The sequence below is a fragment of the Aspergillus pseudodeflectus genome (assembly GCF_044049435.1).
Source record: "Aspergillus pseudodeflectus strain CBS 756.74 chromosome Unknown BJX68scaffold_6, whole genome shotgun sequence".
Taxonomy (NCBI): domain Eukaryota; kingdom Fungi; phylum Ascomycota; class Eurotiomycetes; order Eurotiales; family Aspergillaceae; genus Aspergillus; species Aspergillus pseudodeflectus.
Window position 1 is genome coordinate 420073 of NW_027263782.1, and position 20320 is coordinate 440392.

Sequence of the window (20320 nt, forward strand, 5' to 3'; positions counted from 1 at the left end):
CGAAGGCGGTGAGAGAGCACCCCGTCTCTCTCACATGATCCACGCAAACATCCAATCCATATCTTACACTCGTAGTAGAACTACTATTACTTGCCGGGCGCTACTGCATTACGTCTAGTAGGGACTAGACTGATAAGGTATATATCTAAGTCAGTGTACCCTAGGTATCTCTTGCATACAAGAGAAAGAGATGACCGAAGCTGACCCATTCAAAGAACACAATCCTCCACCAATTGAGTTCTGGAACCGACTGTTACGCGTCCGGGCGTATGTCTTGCAGGGTCCAGATCCCCTGACAGAAATTCCAAACCGGCTATAAATGTCGTCTTCGTTCGCCGACTTTGATACTGGTCATCGTGACTTGGTGACTGTGACCAAGTTCAACTTTTATGGGAATCGCATAGTTACCGCTTCGTCAGACCATCGCATGAAAGTCTGGGACCAGCAAGATGGAGAATGGCAACTCATAGACACATGGCGTGCCCATGATGCAGAAATCCGCGACGTAAGTCGGACCAGTCCTGGTTCGTTTTCGTTGCTGTTATGGGCGGCTAATCCCTCCTCGCGCAGGCGACCTGGAATGGGCCGTTTACCGGTCAGCACATTGGCAGCGTAGGTGAAGATATGAAGTGTAAAATCTGGCAAGAGGATGTCACTCAACCGCCAAATTCCGGCCGGCGATTCAGAACTATCTTTCGCATGACGGCGCCGCAGCGGCACCCGTTCGTCTCAATCGACTTTCGTAACATTGACCTTGAATCCTGGCTCGCTGTGATAACACGCGACGGATTCTTGAGGGTCATGGAACCTGTTAGCCCGGACTCACTAGCAGACTGGCAGACTGTCGATGAGTTTCGAGTGTGCACCGCCCCTCAGCGGGGAGAAGAGACAAGCTTCAAAGTCCAGTTCCACCACGATCCCACAGACATAACGCACTCGATTCTTCCATCATGGGACCGCAAAAGCTTGTCCCTCGTTGTTGCAGCAATGGACAGTATAAAGGTTTACCGGACTGACGCCAACCGTCGCTTCTATCATGCAATAGAGTTGACCGGCCATGGGGGATTGGTGAGGGACATATCCTGGGCCAATGGCTCAGTCAGAGGCTATGACTTGATCGCTAGCGGGTGTAAAAACGGCTTTGTGCGAGTGTTCGAGGTTCATACCTCTCTTGCCTCCAATAATTCTCGAGAATCTGACCGCAACCACACCCCATCTTCAGCATCTCAGTCATCGCGCACGACAGTACAATCAGGGATAGGGTCAGCGCTGGCAAACCGTGCACCCACTTCTATGACGAGCCGCTCCACGACTGGTGACTCGCAGTTCAAGCATTTCTCCAAGGAAGTCGCATGCATCGATAGCAAACATCTGGACGTATGGCAAGTCGAGTTCTCGTATGCAGGTGAGTGTCTCTTATATGCACCCTAACATTGACCAGAGCGCGGGCAACCTAATAAGCGTGTAGGTGACTGCTTGATTTCCTCCGGCGACGACGGCGTTGTGAGATTCTGGAAGAAGGCATTGTCTGGGGAATGGCTAGAATACGCGGAGACAGACATGAGTTACCAGTAAAGTCTCTCATTATCGGCCCATTGCGCGTTTAGCTCATTTCTGCCTGGACTGAAGAGTGTGGCAACCCCCGTTGCAAATCCTTGAAGGGGGACGCAGTGCTGATCTGGGGCGATGAGCTTTTTGCGCCTTTTTTTATTTTTCTTCGTTCTATAGACAGTGATACCCATCGTCCAGGCGTTTTCGATCACGAGCTTCTTTGCGCTTATTCTTTTGGCTGCTTCATCCACCCGTAATGCTTCAACAATTGGATAATCCGCGCCTTCCCTATCCTCCGGCCCGATGCGAACAGTCCACATACGGTACCCCAATGTGGCAGGAATGCCCCGTGCTTCCTGCAAATAGCAGGAGCCATGCGTCGGGGCAACTCGGGGAAGAGGGACACCTCTCGCCCTGTGCAAGCCTTTCTCTGCAACACTCGCACCGTTTCACCTGCACCTCAGCTGTCCCCGGGGGTCTACGATCCTTTCACATCTCATTCTTTATCATCTATTCTTACTATCAATTATGACGATCGGTCCTACTTTGGGAACCGGCCTGTTTGTAGGCTCAGGCCAGGCCCTCGCGGCAGGCGGGCCTGCGTCGCTCATCTTCTCCTACGTATTCATATCGGCACTGGTATACTGCGTGACAAGCGGCATCGCGGAGGTCTCGACGCACTCCATCGGCCGAAATGGCGCGTTGATCAGTCACACATATCATTACACGTCAAGCCACTTGGGGTTTGCGATAACCTATCTACGCTGGTGTACACTTGCTGTCATGGTTCCCTTCGAAGTCACGACTGCAATGGTTCATCTTGGGTTATGGACACCAGGTTCCGATATTGCGCTGCGCATGGGCCTCGTCATGGGTGTGATATTCGGCTTTAATATGTTACCCGACAAGATCTTCAGAAGGTCCCAGTCCTTTTTCACGGGACTGAAGTTCGTCGTGACCACCTCACTCATGTCTATGGCGGGTTACATTGCGATTCGAGACGATCCCAGCAGACCGGTCAAAGGATTTCACTACTGGAGTCAACCCGGTCCCTTCAACGAATTTCTGGCACGCGGGGACTTTGGCCGTTTCCTCGGCATGATATACTGTCTGCTCTGCAGCACCATCACGGTTGTCTTCATTCCAGAATTGACCGTGCAGAGAGCCGAAAAGCACGATGGGGAGCAAGGGAATAGCATTTTTCGGTTTACTCGCAACAGCAACCTCGTCATGTTTGTCCTTTACATCATGACCGCGCTATCCGCCACCATAATGGCACCGTACACCGACCAATCGCTCACCAATGATGGCATCGGCGCAGGTCTCTCGCCTTATACCGTGGGTACCAGGGACTCGGGCGTTCGGGCGCTGCATAATGCTGCAGTCGGAATGATTCTCCTTTCTTCCGTGGCCTCGGGCCGTTCTTTCCTCCACCTGTCTTCCCGTATGCTAGCGAACATGGCAGAAGCCGGCCACGCCCCCGCGATGTTCATGGTTCGCAACCGCTGGAATGTCCCCTATATCTCCGTCGCCATTTCAGCCGGATTCGCTTGGCTGACGTTCCTATGCATGGCCATGTCAAGCTCCTCTGTGCACAACTACCTAATGTTCTTCATCACCACCTCCGGTTACATTTCCTGGATTTGTTCGTGCCTTACCTATATCCGTTTCCGACGAGCAGTTGGCCGAGCAGAAATCGTGCCAGTGCATCGATCCTTTGTTCAGCCGTTTGGAACGTGGTTCGCTCTTATCACCAGTGTCTTGTTGGTCACACTCAACCTCTCCCAGATTGTCATTGTTCCCCGTTACCAATTCAACCCCAGCAACGCGATCCCTGCCCACGTTGCGGTCGGGATGTTCAGCACCATGTACCTCTCTCATCGGCTCATAACCGGAATCCGGAAGAAGACTTCCCAGATGGAAGCATCCAATGACGACGATGTCGAAACACTGGCAGAGCGATCTCAGGGCCAGGCCATGGAGTTGCAGAAGCGCAAGCGCGAAGGCGAGGGATCAGCTGCAGCTGCCCCTAATGCACAATCCTCCTAAGACTGAACTAATGCTGTTGACGATTGACCTAGTATAATTCCTCTTTTTTTATGGTGTTTTGTCTTTGTGTACTACATATTATTATGAGAAGTATCAATTCATGATACAAGGCAGTTAATTCAAGTTGGTTTCATTTGCCAGACTCTACTCCTTTTTTTTATATATTCGAGGTAATAGGCTTATCAAAAGTCCAGGACGTGGAGAATTGCATTCTGCAAAAGAAAATAGAGAGAATTGGAGGATGTCAAGAGTGCCTTAGGCAGTTGATACCCCGACTCATTACGGAGGCCATTACTAGTTTTTCTTCCCCGCCGCCCTGTCTTATTCTTTTTCGCCACGCACGGATTTCTTCCCCCTAACCAGATGGTAACTTCAAAAAGAAAAACTGCCAAAAACTCACATACCCTACGGAGTACTCCAAACCCATCCTGCTGGAGCCAGAGTACTCCAAATTCCCTCGATATTGCTCACCCTCATCTTGTCCCACCGGAAGTATGGGGTTGATAGCCGTCGTTCCAAGTTCCGGATCTCGCCCTCTTAAGGAACGAGACTCCCAGTGGTTCCTGATGGTCAATAAATCCTGCACTTAGGCGTTGGCCACCCGCCCCTACCCCTCTGTGTTTCTCCTCGCTTCTTTTGCACCGCTCACGAACGAGATCATGTTACTCCCCAATCTTTTTCGACTCAGATGACTTCCTTCCTGCTTCCCCTACTCCCTAGCCTCGCTCTATGACTTTGTTCCCCCTTTAAATGCTCTTTGCTCCCGAACAACTCTCTGCTTGTAAACTCATGTCAGTGATTTCTTGCTATGGGCCTACGTACTGTGATGCGTTATATGGCCCAGCAGAGCTGCCCGCTCCGACCACGCCTCTTGATGCCTTTCTCTTCCATTCCAAGGTTCTAGACTAAAGAACCCTGCGTTCCGTTCCGCTTCCCACTTCCCCCGGTTGATCCTCATATCTTCCTCCTCTTCTTGCACCCCTCCCATATATTCTCTCTTCCACTTACTCAGGAACCGCTTCTCACTTCTCAATCACTTTGTCTCGGGCATCAACAACCAGTCGTCAAACTTGGCAATCACCACTGTTAATTTCGGCCTTGAAGCACCTCTTAGAAGCGGGGCGCCATGTTGCGAACGTTCTGTCGCTCCTCTGCGACCAAGGCGTGCACGGAGTACTACCTGCAAAAACGCGTGGCTGGTGTCACTATACTTCAACGCCGAGGGGAAGAGCCCGCTGCCAGAGGATGTTCTCCCCACATCAGGCCACTGAAATCATTCCATCTTGATATATTTGCTCACTCTACAGATTGCCACTAACAGTCATTTTGCAGCCTTTTGACTGCCGTCTGCCTGTCACGATTAGGCTCCCGATCGCTTGCCATCAGCAGCGATTTCCTTTTCGCCTATGCCCAAACAGGGCCTTGGCATTATGCCTTCCCCCTTCAAGACTAGCGTTGATGACTGACTCCTCAGGCACGATATCAGCATTTTTGTCAGCAGCGAGCTGCAAACAGCCAGGTTGGCAGCCTGGGAACGCAGGCAGCATTCTCCCCTCCCTGCGCAGTTTCGACCTCTCAGCTTCGAGCTCGCAATTCGTCCCTTGAACGGGATCTCCTCGACTCCCCCTCCTCTTGCTCCCGTCCTTCGTTTTGCACTCCATCATGGCTCTACTACTCCCTCTTCTTTCTGCCTTTATACCCGTCCTAATGATCGCAACTTTTTGCTTGCTAAGCGGCACAGAAAAATAAATAAAGATCCAAATTACAACGGCCTCGATCTACCACAACACGACCTCCCCCAGAATCAAGATCGGGTGGGAAAAATTATTCCGCGCTTTTCCTTTTTTACCTTGGGTCTTGGACGCGCCGCTTGAATGGCCCATCCGTGGCTTTAGCCTCTGTCTCTCTCTCACGCTCCCTTCTCTTCCCTCTCCCCTTCAAACTCTCGCTCTCCCTCGACTCGACGTGACTCGACTGATTACCTGTCCTCGCTTGTCTCGCATTCCTCCACCGCAGCTGCATCATCCGAGTCTTCCCTCCATCGTTTTGCTCCTTCCTCCCACATTCCCGTCTCGTCCACCTTCGCCCTCTACAACCTCCCTTTCTCTTCTCCTATCTTAACCATCCTTTACAGTCGTCACCATTTCGTTTATCATTCTCATCGCTTTGCCTTGTTATCGTTCTCGTCTTCGTCCTTCACTGCCCTTCCCTCCATGCGATTCATGCCTCGCTCGCCTTCTCGCATTCTCCGGTTCTCGACCCTCAACACGCTTTTCTCATCCCACGGTCGCAGACACCACGGTGGACGACGTCCTTATTAAAACCCCGATTCCTTCAACTCGCCGTGCCGATTGATTTGATTATTGTCAGTTATCGAAGCAACGTTTGATCTGGAGGCCGCTGGACGATATTTGCTCTTCCCACCCTTCTGGCTTCCCAGTTGGTTCATCGATTCGCAAAGGGTGCCAGATCGTGACGCCCTGCGCTGTGCGGATACTACGCGTTAGGACAGACACATCTCTCCGGCAAAACGTTGTGTGGCATTCGTGATATGTTTTTAGGGACTAGGTGATCTCCATTCGCCGTCCTTCTGCAAAACACAGATTCTTCGCGCGCTTTCCATCAGTATCCGCTTGAGGAGGTGTTCTGTCAGATTATGACAGAGACCTCCCCAGTCGCCATCACGCATCCAGCCACGGAGCCTTACCCGGTCACCGCCCCTCTGAACTCGCCCATCGTCAACGGCACCGTCTCGGACTCGGCTGCGCCCGAAGATGAGGAGCCGTACACCATCAAATGCATTTGTGCATTCGAAGATGACGATGGGAACACGGTCTTTTGCGAACGCTGCGAGACCTGGCAGCATATCGATTGCTACTACCATGGTCGAGTTGTCCCAGAGGTCCACAACTGTGTCGACTGTGAGCCCCGTCATCTGGATGCGCGGCGCGCCACTGAACGACAGAGACAGAGACGCCTCAGAGAACATAGCGATGGCGGTGACCGCAAGGCCAAACGGTCAGGGGCAAAGAGTCACAAGAAGAAGGTAAAGGAACACGGGGATCAGGTAAATGGTTTTCACCAGCGATCTGAGTCAAGCAGTCGTGACCTACCTCCCTCTAAGAAGGCGAAGTTAAGCCATCGTACTTCTGGCTCCATCAGTTCACTCTCAGGAATTCCCACTCTCGCCTCTGATTCGCGCAAGCGCACCGCAGCCTCCATGAGCCCAACAAAGCCCCCAGGGCCGTCCATTCCCCTCTATTCGAATGAGTTTCTTCATCTATATGACCGTGATCATGGCCATGCCGATATCGATGGTAATCTCTTCGTCAATCTTACGCTTGCAGCTGATCTCGCGTCGTGGGTTAAGGACCCGACAGCGCTCGCGCGTGCAGCCAACGGCCGTCCTGCTGAAGATATATTTACCCGATCCGGTGCGGCTCTAGACCGATCCCATTGGCCATCTCTATCCCTGGAGTCGATTACGGATTCGAATACTGAAATTGATGGCACACATCCGACCTGGAAACTTCTCAAAACACGAAATCGGGTCAGTAAGGATGAAATTGTTGGAGAAATCACGGGCAAGATCGGCTTACTGCGCGATTACTCTCTTGATCCCAGCAACCGTTGGCAGGAATTACGGCATCCTGAGCCATTTGTCTTCTTTCATCCACAGCTTCCAATCTACATTGACAGTCGGCAAGAGGGCAGCATACTCCGCTATGCTAGGCGCTCCTGCCGTCCGAACGTGACGATGAAGACCTATATCACCAACGAGGTAGAATATCATTTTTGCTTTGTCGCTAAGGAAGACATCGCCGCAGATTCCGAAATTACCGCGACCTGGTATCTTGACGCCCAGTTGTTTGGATCCACCAACAGCCTGGTCAAGCAGGAGCCCGGCGATAGCATGCCGGAAATGGCCGCTACCTGCATCAGCAACGTTCTGGCTAATTTTGGGGGTTGCGCCTGCGTTCCGTCTCCTAATTGCTTACTCTCCAGCCTCGATCGTCGGCGGTATCTCAAGAACTCGGATGGTAGCTTGAAACAAGCACATGCGAAGCGGAGAAAGACGAAAAGCAAGTCGAATACAACGCCACCAACTAACAATAGCCGTGCCGGGAGCGAGTCCATCAAGAACCCTGAAGAAGATGATCACGCGGACAGTCGTTCTGCATCAGGCTCCACGCACGGGCAAACCAATAGTCGAGACCTCACACCAATCCTGCAGACCCCAACTGACGTGCAAAATGCCTTCGGTGATTCTGAACTCTCAGCCCGCGAGAGGCGTAAAATTGCCGCGGCAGAGAAGAAGTTTCAGCAATTAGAGCAGGATCAACAGCAGGCCACTCACAAACGGAAGAAGCGGGTCAGTGGACAGTCGACTCAGACAGGCAGCAACACGTTTGACCGTCAGTCATACTCGCCTCCGTTATCGACAGGCCGACACGCGTCACCCCGTAAATCGTCTCTTCCAAGCACTCCCTCCGCGCGATTTCCGCCGGGCCGTTCTCAATATGTGGACTCGGCTGTTCAAGCAGAGTTGGATGCGGTGAACGGCGTGACACCAAGTCCTCCATCCTCCAGGCGGCCCAGCTTTACCCCTCTCACGCAGCGTCTTTTGAAGCGATGTTACACCGATCGAGTACGGTTTGAACAGCTTAGTCTGCAGCAACCCACGTCTCCTCTCTCCAACAATATCACACATGAAAAGACAATGGCCTCGACGCGCGCTGGAGTCTCTACCCCTACGGCCAGCACTCCTAGTGCATCTGGTGAAAAGGAAGACGTAGAAACGCGAAATCTAGAGTCGCCAACGGGATCGTCGTCGGCACGGTCGCAAACACGAAATACGACCGTCGAGAACTCACCAACGTTTGGGCGTGGTTCGGGCAAATCGTTACCGCCACCACCCTGGCCGTCCAGCGCGGCACATATTGCTCGATTACCTGCGCGGAAGGCCACAAGCCCTCGCGTGGATACCGGTGTACATATTACTCCGAGCGCTGTCAACTTCGTGCCGTCTGCTACTAGCCCGAATTCTGCGCTGTCATCAGCCCTATCGTCACCGTCCACTTTGGATCCGTCCTTGCAGCATCCCGCAACTGCTGCTCCTGGGGCAGGGGTGGCTGCACCTAGTCCAGTCAAAAAGAAGCTTAGCCTGGGCGACTACCTGATGCAAAGAAGTTCTTTGAAGACTCCTACCACGGAGAAGACGCAGGCGCAAGCCACTGCAATGCCAGCCCCAACACCGCCTGCTATACCTTCAGATAGACGTGACAGTCTAAACGCGGCAAGTGGTACGCAGCCGGAATTCGGCTCTTCAGCTTCAGCAAAACCCCCGAGCAATGTGGACGTTGCGATGAAAGGTGTATCGGGCTCCACACACCCAACACATCTCCCCTCTGCTTCCTAATCATTTTCGTCCTATTATTTTCCGAAGAAACGGCTGGCCATTGATACATTCGACGAACACTTTGTTCTTTCTTCTTGTCTTTATTACCGCTATCTCTTTTATTCTCTTTCAAAACGATTGGAATGGACTGGCGTTCGCTCGTGGGCTTGGGTGTTTTTATATCCGGTGATGGATTTGAGGGTGGCGTACTCGGCGTGTTGGCGGAAACATCTAATGGGTTACGGAATATTTGAGATACGGACGGCTATGGCAGCCTTCTGCTTCATGATTTATCTTTATTAGTTTTATCTGTTCGATTATGTGCTCGGCGGTCGACTCGTCGGCCACGCTTATACCCGCATGAAGTGCAACTTCATCTTCTTCTTCATATATTCTCCCCGAATTTAGACATAATCCTGATTAGCCTACAACACATCTATAACGTCTGTAGAAGCCCAGTTTAATATCTTCCGAGGCTCACCTGACTTCGCGTTACGCGTGTTGCCTCAGGCACGCGGACCTCCCATCTCGGACAACCTCAATGCGAAACGAGGTCAACTTCCATCAACCAACATTCGCGCGCCAGCCCGAGATAATCAGTATGTACGGCTTGCACAATATTTCATAACTAGCAAGATCTTACTGATCGCCCAGAATTCCGCATGCGCGCTGTGCATCCGTACACAATAATAAAGTGCATGCATACCGCTTTCGACCACCTTCGAGCTCTTTCCAACTCCCTAAACCCCGGAGCCAAATCGTGCCATTGAAGTCAATCCACCCGTTGAAAATACTCTTTCAAGGTTTAATTACCCATTGAAAGACTCAAAAGCTCAACCTACCGCGCCGCGCACCACCCCTGTTCTCCGGAACCACCTCGACCAAAAACCCAATCCATCCCAACCACACCAACAGAACACATCACCAGCAATGAAAGACCCGCGCTCCGCAAAGCGCCGTCGAGTCTCCGATGCTGCCGCCGTAGACGAAGACGGGGATATTGAGATGCACGACGACGGCACGACGCCGCAGAAGGAAGTTGATGATAACAACCGCGCCACGACGCCAACACCCTCAAGGACGGGATTGCGATCAAGTGGAAGACAGCGAAAGGCGCCGCAGCGGTACGAAGACGAACCCGTGCAAACACAGTCAGCGCGGAAGCGGCGGGCCGGGAATACGTCTACGCCGGCGCGCGCTACGCCTCGGTCTACGCGCGGGAAGTCGCATGTTTCGGAGACGGGGAGTGAGAAGGGGGTAGAAGAGGGAGAAGAATACAAAGATGATGAAGAAGAGGAGGAGGAGCCGTCAGAGGCAGAGCCGGAGCCTGACTCGGATTCAGATCCAGAGGTTGGACCCGGGTCGCCGAAGCCAAGGGCCAGGAGGGCGGCGGCTACCAGGGCAAGGCCGAAGAGGGCTTCAGTGCGGTTTACGGATACGGATGGTGGTGCTTCTAAGGCTGTGAATGGAGATGGGGAGGGACAGTCGCCGGCTGCTGCTGATGATTTCCAGGATGGGCTGGATGATCTTGTTAGTATGCAGCTTCAGCAGGATCTTGTCCAGGACTACACAAATGGAGGTGCGCACAGGATTGAAGAAGGTGAGGCAATAGTGGCGGAGGAGCCGCTGCCTCCCTATGCGGAGCAGTTTCAACAGCTTGTTCAGGGCGGCTATGCGAAAGAAGTGCGACTCTTGACGAAGACGGTCATCTCGAAGCTCAATGGGAAGAGACTGGTTCCGCTCAAGGGATTGGAGAACGAGTATCACAAGGTTCATCAATTAATCGAGCAGACTGTTACTGTTGGAGAGGGCAATTCATTGCTTCTTCTTGGGTCGCGAGGCTCAGGCAAAACGGCTATCATCGAGACCATAGTCTCTTCTCTCGCGAAAGAGCACAAGAACGACTTTCATGTTGTCCGGCTCAATGGATTTCTACATACAGACGACCGATTGGCCTTGCGAGAGATATGGCGGCAGCTCGGCCGTGAGACTGATACTGCAGAGGAGGCCGGCAAGGTCACCAGCTACGCAGACACGATGGCAACCCTCCTTGCGCTTCTATCACACCCCGAGGAGCTTCGGAGCTCCGCAGATGATCAAGATGGCACGACGACAAGGACAGCCAAGTCAATCGTCATCGTTCTCGATGAATTTGACCTATTTGTCACGCACCCGCGCCAAACGCTCCTCTACAACCTGTTCGACATCGCGCAGGCGCGCAAGGCCCCACTGGCGGTGCTAGGAGTGACCACCAAGGTAGACGTGACGGAGGCCCTGGAAAAGCGAGTCAAGAGTCGTTTCAGCCACCGATCGGTCTATGTCCCCCTCCCGAGAACATTTGAGGTATTTTCCGACGCTTGTCTCGCCGGGCTGGACCTAGCAGACGATGAAACCCTGGAGTTCTTGGAAGGATTCGACTCCGACGAGCTGTCGATCGCCAAGTCCGAGGCCTGGAGAACGGCATTGGAACGGTGGAGAGTGTATCTGCAGGTAAGACACGGCAAGCTCTCGTTTCATGAAAGGAACTAGTTTGACTCACGACAACACAACAGGGACTATGGGCCGACCCGGCATTTCAAACCCACTTGCGCAGGATCTACCACCAGACGAAATCGATCAAGGAATTCTTCACGAGCGCACTCATCGGCATCACAGATCTCCATCACAGCACCATCGCCAGCACCACATCTCCATTCCCAACCACTGCCGTCGCAGTCCCCACCCCGGCCACATTCTCAGACAACCTCCTCTCCTGCCCTGACCCCACACCCCTCCCCTTCTCAGCATCAATAAGCAATTCCTCAAGCCCCTCTTCCCTCCCACTCTCTCTCCTCCTCGCTGCAACCCGCCTAGCTGCCCTCTACGACCCAAGCCTCGAATCCGCCGCCCAGACACAGCAGCAGGCGGACCTCGCCCCGCTAGCGCTCTCCTTCCCGGCCGCCTACGCCGAGTATGTGCGGCTCCTGACGTCCGCCAAAACCTCGGCGTCGGTCTCCGGCGCCTCTGTGACACCGGGGCGTGTCTGGGGGCGGGACGTCGCGCGCGAGGCCTGGGAGCGGCTCGTGAGCTGGGGGCTTATTAGTCCTGTCGGTGGCGGAAGTGGGACGGCGGATGGGCGCATGTTCCGTGTTGAGATCAGTCTCGAAGAAGTGGTGGGGATGGCTGGGTCTGGGGGTTCGTTGGGGAGGTGGTGGCGTGATGCATGAATACTCTTCCGAGTTGGCTTGCTTTATTTAGCCTATTATACTATACTCTAGACTTCTCCTCTTTCAGGATGTTTACATCAACTACATAGTAACCTTGCTACGTTGAGTACGATCTGTCCTCTATTCCCCAATGGTCCTTTGGCTCAATGGTGCCCTAATTCAAGCAAACCCAGGGTGGAGCCCTCTATTTGGAATCTCACAACAGCTAGTCATCGGCATCGATAGAATAATCCCTTAGTAACCTGACGCCACGATCTCTCGCCAAAACAGGAAGGTACGTGATACGATCAGGATTCGAGTTCCTCATCTCATCCGCTGATCCGACTCGGAGTCTCGGGCATCGGGATGGATCCTTCGTCCCTGTCCCCATTCGCCTCCGTGTTTTTACCTAAATAGTACATAGGTAGATCATACTATATACTCCATCGAGGCTAAAGCGTTCCAGCGGCCCTTCTCACAACGTATGCGTGTACTCCAATATCAATCATAATTATAGTCATAACTGGTGAAACCACCTGTGCCCACAAGCACCAGCATCGCCGTTTCAGATTCCCCCTTCCCGCTGCCTGCGGCCTGGCCACTTCTGTGCCGTACGACCGAGCTCCCGTCCGACTCTCCACAATCATATCAATGTGCGTGTCGATCAGACGATGGCACGACGCTGCCGGTTGCCGATGGTTGAGGTTATGTGCTGAATGTTGATTCGATATATTGCTTAGGGGAGATGCCGAATCGTGCCATGCTCCTTGGGATACTTCGTACAGTACGTTTTCGAGGGCGAGTCTAGAGTGGTTTTGTGCTATCCGCTGCAGAATATATATCTGTACTGTGTGACTACCTGGGTGGGTGTAACTGAACAGGTGGTATGATGAGCAGGGCAAGGAGAATAGTAGTGTAGGGTGCCTACAGTACGAATTGATATACTGATTGTTTAGGGCTTATCCCAGAGTATATCTGTAAGAGACCCGGAGGTACTAATTGGGTACCTAATAGGTGTATGTATGAAGTATAGAGTAGTACTATGAAGTGTACACTACTATGCAGTCAAGCGGGCGATGGGCGGCCACACCGAATCTTAATCGGCCCCCAACTTTCTCAGCCCATTTCAGCCCAGCGTAATAGACTATTCTCGGTAGTTCCGATTCTGAAACAAACGAACTCGATCTACTTTAGACTCAGTCACTCAGCAGAGAGTGAGACCGAATAGTTAAGTCACCGAGTTTACTAAACAAGGAAGAAGGGCTAGAAGGGGAGAAGCCGAAGAGTACGAGCCGGAGTTAAGGACACTCTCCCCGCAGATATCCATTCCGTTGTTTGCTTGTTTGGTTTTTCGATGTCGAGGTGTACATTTACTTTGGTACTTTCCTCCTGTTTGCTATGTTTCCTTAGAATGTATCAGTATGCGCATGGCGTCAGATCAGATAAAATCAAATCAGACTCAAGCGGATCTTGCAAGTGACGTTAGCTCGGATTCACCGAGTCTGCCTTGGGCCTCTGGTTCTCTAAATATACTTAGATATCTCTGTACCTACCCCGGAAGACCCCGGAGATAAGAATCTGAGCTGAGCTGACCTAGCGGAGAGGACAGCGGAGAGGAGTGACTTTCAAGGCCCAGAAGAGCAGAATACCTAATTCATAGTAAGCAAAGCTCAGCACAGCACAGCACAGCCAACCAGACGAGGTATGCAATGCAATGCAGCTCAGCCCAGTCAAGGTGCCCGAGCCATGCTGCTGCTGCTGAAGAGCAACAAGAGGAGCCGGAAGCTTCGGAAATGCGCTGCAGAAACACGGCTAGCACGCAGGCAGGCGGGCATCTGCCAATAACACTCGTGTTAATGTTGCGTGGTTACACGGACATACGCGTTGAGTTCGTGGTTGTCGTGGCCTGGTGAGAGGGTAAGGTCGGTCGTGTGTGCGATGTGTGACGGGGGCGCCGACGACTGGACTCTGGAGAGAGCACGGCGCACGGAGCAGAAGATGATATGATTTGGGGAGAAGGCAGGGGTGCCCGTTGGAGATTCGGCGATGGCATGGTATCCCTGCTCTGCTCCTGCTCGGTGCTTGACGGGCCGGGTGTCTTGACGTCTTGGATTATTGGATATGGGGAGATCAATTGAGGAAAGTAATCTGGCGGGCCTGCACTAATGCATGACATCAATTTGATCTGTCCGGGGAGCGATGTTGACGTTTTGGACGTCACCCCAGCCTCCCAGGCTTATCATCAGCTCATTTCACAAAGACGACGCCAAGCGAGGCTAGGCTAATGTAGCCCCCTGCTAAATTGCTAATGCAAATGAAGTCAGTTCAGTTTCTCGCGTGGACACAAGGATCAGCGCCAATTCCCACGCTAGTGCCACGATATCATCCAGTGAAGGAATTATGCAGCGGCCGCGCTCCTTGCTCTGACTCCGACTCTGCCTTTGATTTTGAGACTTGAGTCTCTGCCTCTTTGTACTTTCCAGCCTCTTCGTATTCGATTTAGCCTAGACTTCGTCGTCTCCGGCTATGGTAATCGGCCTCGGAGACGGCATCTTGGGTGATGTTGGCTCAATCTCGGGTCCTCCGATCGCTAACTTTTTCTCCCTTTGCCACCATCGCGCTGCCGCAACGCATCCGTGGTTCTCGGACATGAGAACCGGAGCAGAAGCCTGAGGAAGGAAAGAAAGTTGGCAGGTGGCGGCCAGTGCCGCTTTTCGTGGGCTCGCGGAGTCTCGGTCGTAATGGCCCGTATGGGAGACGGAGCCGTACTAGCGTGGACATAAAATACAAGGGGACTACGATGTAAGAAGAATATGCGGTGTAACAATTGTCCCAAAGTTCGCTGAAGATCCTCACGTGTCTTGGGCCCGAATCTCATCCACAACGAACTGGAAACTCTGTTCTAATTTTTGAGGATCCTGCCCCTAGCGGATCGAAAGAAATATCCCGAAATGACTCTGGGAGCTTCGATGACATGGACGGCTGGACGAATGTTGCAGGGATAAGACCAACCAAACTCAGACTCAGCCTTAACCCAACCACCAAGAGTCAGACACATCGTATTCACTAATGCCAGCATTTGCGGAATGCGGTTAGGCGCAATCTAACGGGGAGGGCACCCGTTTCAAACCGTCGACCGAGACATGCCATTTCAAGTTGTCTTCCAGAATCATTCTGGAATTTTCTAGCTTTCTTGGCGACGGTGCCTGGCAAGGGGTTCAACAACTTCGTCCGTGACTCCGGGCCGACTGATTCATCCTGTCCACAGGTTGATTAACTCTCATTTCCACTACCATGGTTGCACAGTGGAACACGGGGCGTTGTGCTTTGTGCTGCGTGCAGATGAGCTCATATCTTTGACTCTGCCCCTGCATAATTGACTCGTCGATTGTCCCCATTCTTCACATGGCAGGGAGAAAAGGGGTAAGAACATTTCTCTCGAAGAATTTGGAAAAAAGGGGAGACTTGAAACAACCGGGCACCTCCGACCCTCATTAAAGAAACTTACCGGTTCCGATTCGAAGACATATGTCAAACAAGTTAGCGACAGGTAATCCGCGTTATAGCTTGTGAATCAGGGTAAGCCATCACCAAGGGCCGACCGAGACTCCGAGAGCGGCGAAGCTGGCGCAGATTGACACCCCTTCGAGCGGAGAAGGAACATTCTATGCTTGAAGGAGTAAAAATAAACGGTCGCCAGACAGTCATAGAGTTGTCTTTCGATTGTCGCCAGGAATATTCCATCTCCACCGAGGCGGCAGAACTTGATCTGCCCATGTTCTGGATCTTCTTTGTCGTGTCCCGACTCCTTGATCCTTTTGAGTTGTCGGATTTCTCAGATTATTACGAGGCATATTGAGTATGGCGCCCCGAGTCCAGCTGAATGATGTTCTGTATCTTTGTTAGTTGGAATAATCAACGCTGTTGTGACAGGGCACATCCGTGTGTCTGGTCACTGGGTCACCGCATGGCCCCTTTTGACCTGAGCACTGTTTGACATTTGACATATGCTTGGCAAAGTCAAATTGTTGGAGACTGTTGATCATTCGAGATACATAGAGACGCGACGGCTTTGAGCTTCTTGGAGATACAAATATGATACCGTCTGTTAACTCCGTAGCGATCTCCAGACTGACTCCAGAGGCGAGGCAACCTCCGACAAACACATGGAGCATAAGGTTTGGGCTAACCATTCTAAATGCCACGTGGTGTTCCCGCCGCATCTCGATTACTAGTGCTGCTGTTTGTCTTGTTTTCAGTTCTTGGTTGTCAAGACCCACATGTGCTTCGAGCTTTCCAACTTTGCGGGTTGCACAGTGCAGGATAACAACCAGGATACTTTGAATCACGGAGTTGAAGGAGAATGATTTGCCATGGACAATTTTCCAGGTTGTGACAATTTTATCGCGAAGCCCACTGTCACTCTGCGTCAGACTTCGGACATTGACGGAGAGGCAAGCCGGCCCTTGCGATGTCGTTATATGACCCACTTATGCAGCTGGCTGGAATAGGGAATTTACTCCCCGGCTCTACAGGCGACTCTTAAAAATCGTTCGACAAACAAACCACATGGCAACCAATCTGGCATGATGTCCCGACGATTCGACACCTGTTGTTAGTAGTCTGTGCTCATAAAATCTGCTTGCCTTCAAAAGGAAGTTGACGAAAAAGAACAGGAGTGCGGAGTCGGGAGTCGGGGCCTCCGAGTCTGGTCTTCCAAGGACTTTTGATGACAGCGGGTATTGCCGAACACCTTGTACTCCGGAGGAAGGGCTTGCCGTTTGAGTCGGACTCACTGTCATGTGTCAACCAGGTTCATACTGAGTAGCTCGTTTGGTGGCCAGATGTTTGTTTCAGGTATCCTGTCTCGTGTGTAGTGCAAGGGAAAATAACGTATATATCGAATGACATTTTTCTTGTCGGGCGGTGCATCGAGAGGTGGTAAAGACCACCTTCAAATCCTTTTATCTGCTGCATCTCAACCGTGGCTGACCAGGCAGGAGCCCGGACGAGGCTTCCCTGAGAGCTGATGAGCTTTTGCCAGCCAACCTTGACCGTTGTCACTTTGGAAATCTGCGCATGACAGGCAGTGCATATTATGGCAAATATTGTTTCGAATAGGCGAAGAAGACCAAGATCCAGGACTCTGGCCCAGTTCGGCCGCAAGATATTGGAGCGTCGTACACTGACAGTCTGACACTCAAGGCCGGCAGGATGTGGAGGATCCAAAGTCCAGACTATATGGCCCTGTATGGCTACCCTTGGGCAGAAGCCTATCAGTCACAACAGGATTGAAATGTTCATCGTTATCTATAACGATCAAGTCCTGTCAGGGCTGGACCGTTCGATATTGAGTTCTGGACCGGGAGAGGTTAGGGTGACCCTGGTATTGGTCATGTATTGCGTGTCGATCACTGATCGTCGTGCTTTGAGTTTCCGTACTGTGACGACTGTAAGGATTGAGAATCCGACCAACCCAGCGCTCGACTCAAGTGAGTTCGCATGGACTGCTGTGCGAATGCCTTCCTGCGATGGCTGGTTGAAATCGAGAGCAAACGTTACCAAGCAAACAGAAAGCAAACGAGATTCGATAACGAGCCGATGCACAGCTACGCGGCTCGAGTCTTGCGATCGTTCAACGTTGTCAAGTCCAGAGACAAGTAGTGGGGAGATCGGGGTGGCACGGATCGTGTTGCTCACCGCTTCGTTGTTTTGTCCCTTCGTGAGAGTAGAGGAATCAGGAGGTTGAACTGCCGAGGCAGGATAGCTAGTAATTTCATGACTCGCGTATTTGTCATGCTCCTAGTACTCTGTCTGCTTAGTGATCTGAAGCTGAACCTTAATCACGAACTCTGACCAGACTATTGGAGCCTCAGGGCAGAGCTTCAATGATCGAGGGGCGACAAGCCTATGAGGTTCTGGTAAATGTCTGCGGAGAATTCGATTTCGTGCTGCTCGGCGACGATGAATAACCAGCGGTGGAAAGGAAGTCCGTCGGCAGGTCTGTGGAGTTCGCCTGTTGATACGTCGAATCTGATATTTGAGGCCCTGCCCTTTAACCATGACTCCAAGAAGTCTTGCGCTCGCGCTCCGCCCGGCTCTTGTAATCTCACTCTGGGCTCTTGGGATCAATCTTCCCCCCTGTCTGTTTTTGGAAAGATAAGAATAATGGGCCGGGCTAGCGATTTCAGAACAAAGAACGCTCTGAACCGGGCGGCAGCAAGTCGCGAGTGCCAAAAGTGGGCACCCATCATGTGCAATTGCCGAGACTGACGACCAGGCCGTTAGCCTTAATCCAACAAATCCTGGGGAAGCAAGGGAAAATGGGTAAAAGGGCGATTAATCAAACGAGAACTTTTTGTGCCAATCATGAGAGCTTGCGAAACGGCGGACGCAAAGCCAAGGCGCCTGAGCGACGGTCGCTTCTCTCCACGTGTGTCCACGTGGAACCGCATGGATCTCGGCTAGGCAACACTTGGAAAGGAGCGCGATCCCTCAAGCTGCTCAGCCACACTAGTGTCCCCCCAGCGGCTGCCCTCTGAGCTATCGAGTGCTATCTTGGACTCGGGATGGGGGCGGTCTCCTGGATAGCGTCAAAAGTGACAAATAATCGTTACTTATCATCAGTTTCACGACAGAGTCGACAGACCAGAAGATGCAGGAATTCATAGTGCTGATAAACAACAAAGGCAAAGTCACCGAATTTCCAGTTATGCAAGTCTCCAGCTAGCTCCCCAAGCCCAAGGTGAACGAGAACACCCTTGCCTGGTTTTTGAGCAGCCATGACTCGTGAAACCAGTCTTGATCTGCATCTGGAAAATGCTTAACTCACGTGACTGCGCGCCGTCCTCAGTGACACTCTACTGGCAGGATTCTATGGAAGGGTTCGCTGGCGTGGGAATTCCACGTGGGCAGGAAGCGCGCTATCAGCGGAGGAAGGGAAAGATAAAGTCGTACGTATAACATCATCAAATTCAAGAGATCCATATTCTGACGGGCCGGTCGAATCAGCATGCGGTCGCGACTTGCAGAGGAAGCAAATAATAGGAAATTCTTTCGCACAAGGCTTGCTTGGAGTCTTGGACTGCGAAGCTGGCCTGGGGTGGTGGAGAACAAACCACTGGCAAAAATTACGACTAAGGGCGAGACCGCCTTTGCTCATAGGCCCGCCCTGGCAGAAGGATTCAATTCTGAAAACGGAAGGTGCTAAGATCCGCCCGGGCCCGATGTCCACGTTGTGCTGATGCAATGCGATTTTCTGAGAAGACCCGGAGTCTGGTTCTACTCTCCGAACCCCTTCAAATGCAGTTCTTGAGTGAGAATCCTTGAGTAGCTACGAAGATTATTTGACTTTGAGAAGGGAGACAATCTGATTCTCGAGACAATAGTAGAGGAAGACATTCTTATTGGGACTTTCTCAGGTCCAATTCCAGTTAATTCCGCCGATCGTCTGAGGGTTCCCGGTGAAACGTGTAAGTTACGGTACCGCTAATACCGTCTACTTTAACCTCAAAGTGCGATACTGGCTTCATCTCTCTTCTGAGGCAAGACTCGCTCAAGTGCGCTTAATTCCCAAGCTCAGAACAGTCAGGACACCAGCAAGCTGTCAAAGATGCCCTGAAACTACCCGGTTGTTGACAATCAGGCTTGTTTAAGCCATCGAAACCCTGGCCGGAGTCTGCAGGAAGGCCAGGTTCTCTGATCGCCCCAAAGGCTGATCCATCCACTTATCTTCTTGGCCCACGTTGTCTGGTGCATGAAACCGTCCGCGTGCACAGTGGGTCAGGAATGACAGGCCGAATTCTTCACACCCCTGGAGAAGGAAACAGTCAGACTGCCTTTGCTGGAGGGAAAATCGATTGCAAGACGCTTGAAGGAAGAGATCAATTTCTGTCCGACATCGAGAAAGGCTAAGGGGAAAGCTACTTATCTAAGTGAAATCCTCGTTTCCCCTTTCTCACCTTCTGAAGTCTTAAGATTAGTCTGTATGATCTTATTTTCTGGTTTCATTTTACACTGCGACGATTGTCCCTTATCCACCCTCCACCCTCCTCCCTTCGCCTTTCCCTCCCTTTGATCCTCTCTCTCACTTTCTCCCTTTTTTCCCCTCCCCGAATCCTTTTTCTTTTTTTTTTTT

General features: G+C 52.0%; 6 protein-coding genes across 6 annotated transcripts in view; all 6 read left to right on the top strand.

Moving 5' to 3' along the window:
* Positions 1-85: 85 nt before the first annotated feature.
* Positions 86-1827, top strand: BJX68DRAFT_177787 (putative nuclear pore protein (SEH1)). Its single transcript, XM_071037157.1, has 4 exons — positions 86-137; positions 216-505; positions 571-1405; positions 1469-1827. The coding sequence occupies exons 2-4, from the start codon at positions 320-322 to the stop codon at positions 1573-1575; spliced, it is 1128 nt and encodes a 375-aa protein (XP_070903032.1). The 5' UTR covers positions 86-137; positions 216-319; the 3' UTR covers positions 1576-1827.
* On the top strand, positions 1828-3768 carry BJX68DRAFT_177780 (putative proline permease). Its single transcript, XM_071037156.1, has one exon. It carries the CDS (start codon positions 2080-2082, stop codon positions 3598-3600), a length of 1521 nt encoding a protein of 506 aa, XP_070903033.1. The 5' UTR covers positions 1828-2079; the 3' UTR covers positions 3601-3768.
* A 1992-nt stretch (positions 3769-5760) lies between these two features.
* Positions 5761-9424, top strand: BJX68DRAFT_177794 (putative PHD finger and SET domain protein). Its single transcript, XM_071037158.1, has one exon. It carries the CDS (start codon positions 6257-6259, stop codon positions 9017-9019), a length of 2763 nt encoding a protein of 920 aa, XP_070903034.1. The 5' UTR covers positions 5761-6256; the 3' UTR covers positions 9020-9424.
* A 504-nt stretch (positions 9425-9928) lies between these two features.
* Positions 9929-12204, top strand: BJX68DRAFT_263069 (origin recognition complex subunit 4; the record flags this gene model as incomplete). The annotated part of the gene is made up of 2 exons (XM_071044591.1): positions 9929-11488; positions 11551-12204. The coding sequence occupies 2 exons, from the start codon at positions 9929-9931 to the stop codon at positions 12202-12204; spliced, it is 2214 nt and encodes a 737-aa protein (XP_070903035.1).
* Positions 12205-15204: 3000 nt separating this feature from the next.
* Positions 15205-17936, top strand: BJX68DRAFT_228940 (uncharacterized protein). The gene has a single exon (XM_071038936.1). It carries the CDS (start codon positions 17435-17437, stop codon positions 17930-17932), a length of 498 nt encoding a protein of 165 aa, XP_070903036.1. The 5' UTR covers positions 15205-17434; the 3' UTR covers positions 17933-17936.
* A 2382-nt stretch (positions 17937-20318) lies between these two features.
* flbA (developmental regulator FlbA) overlaps positions 20319-20320 on the top strand; it is a 3129-nt gene continuing 3127 nt past the window's right edge. The window contains exon 1 of the mRNA XM_071038937.1: positions 20319-20320. This exon is cut by the window's right edge and continues 773 nt beyond it. The gene's annotated coding sequence lies outside the window, so the exon portion shown is untranslated.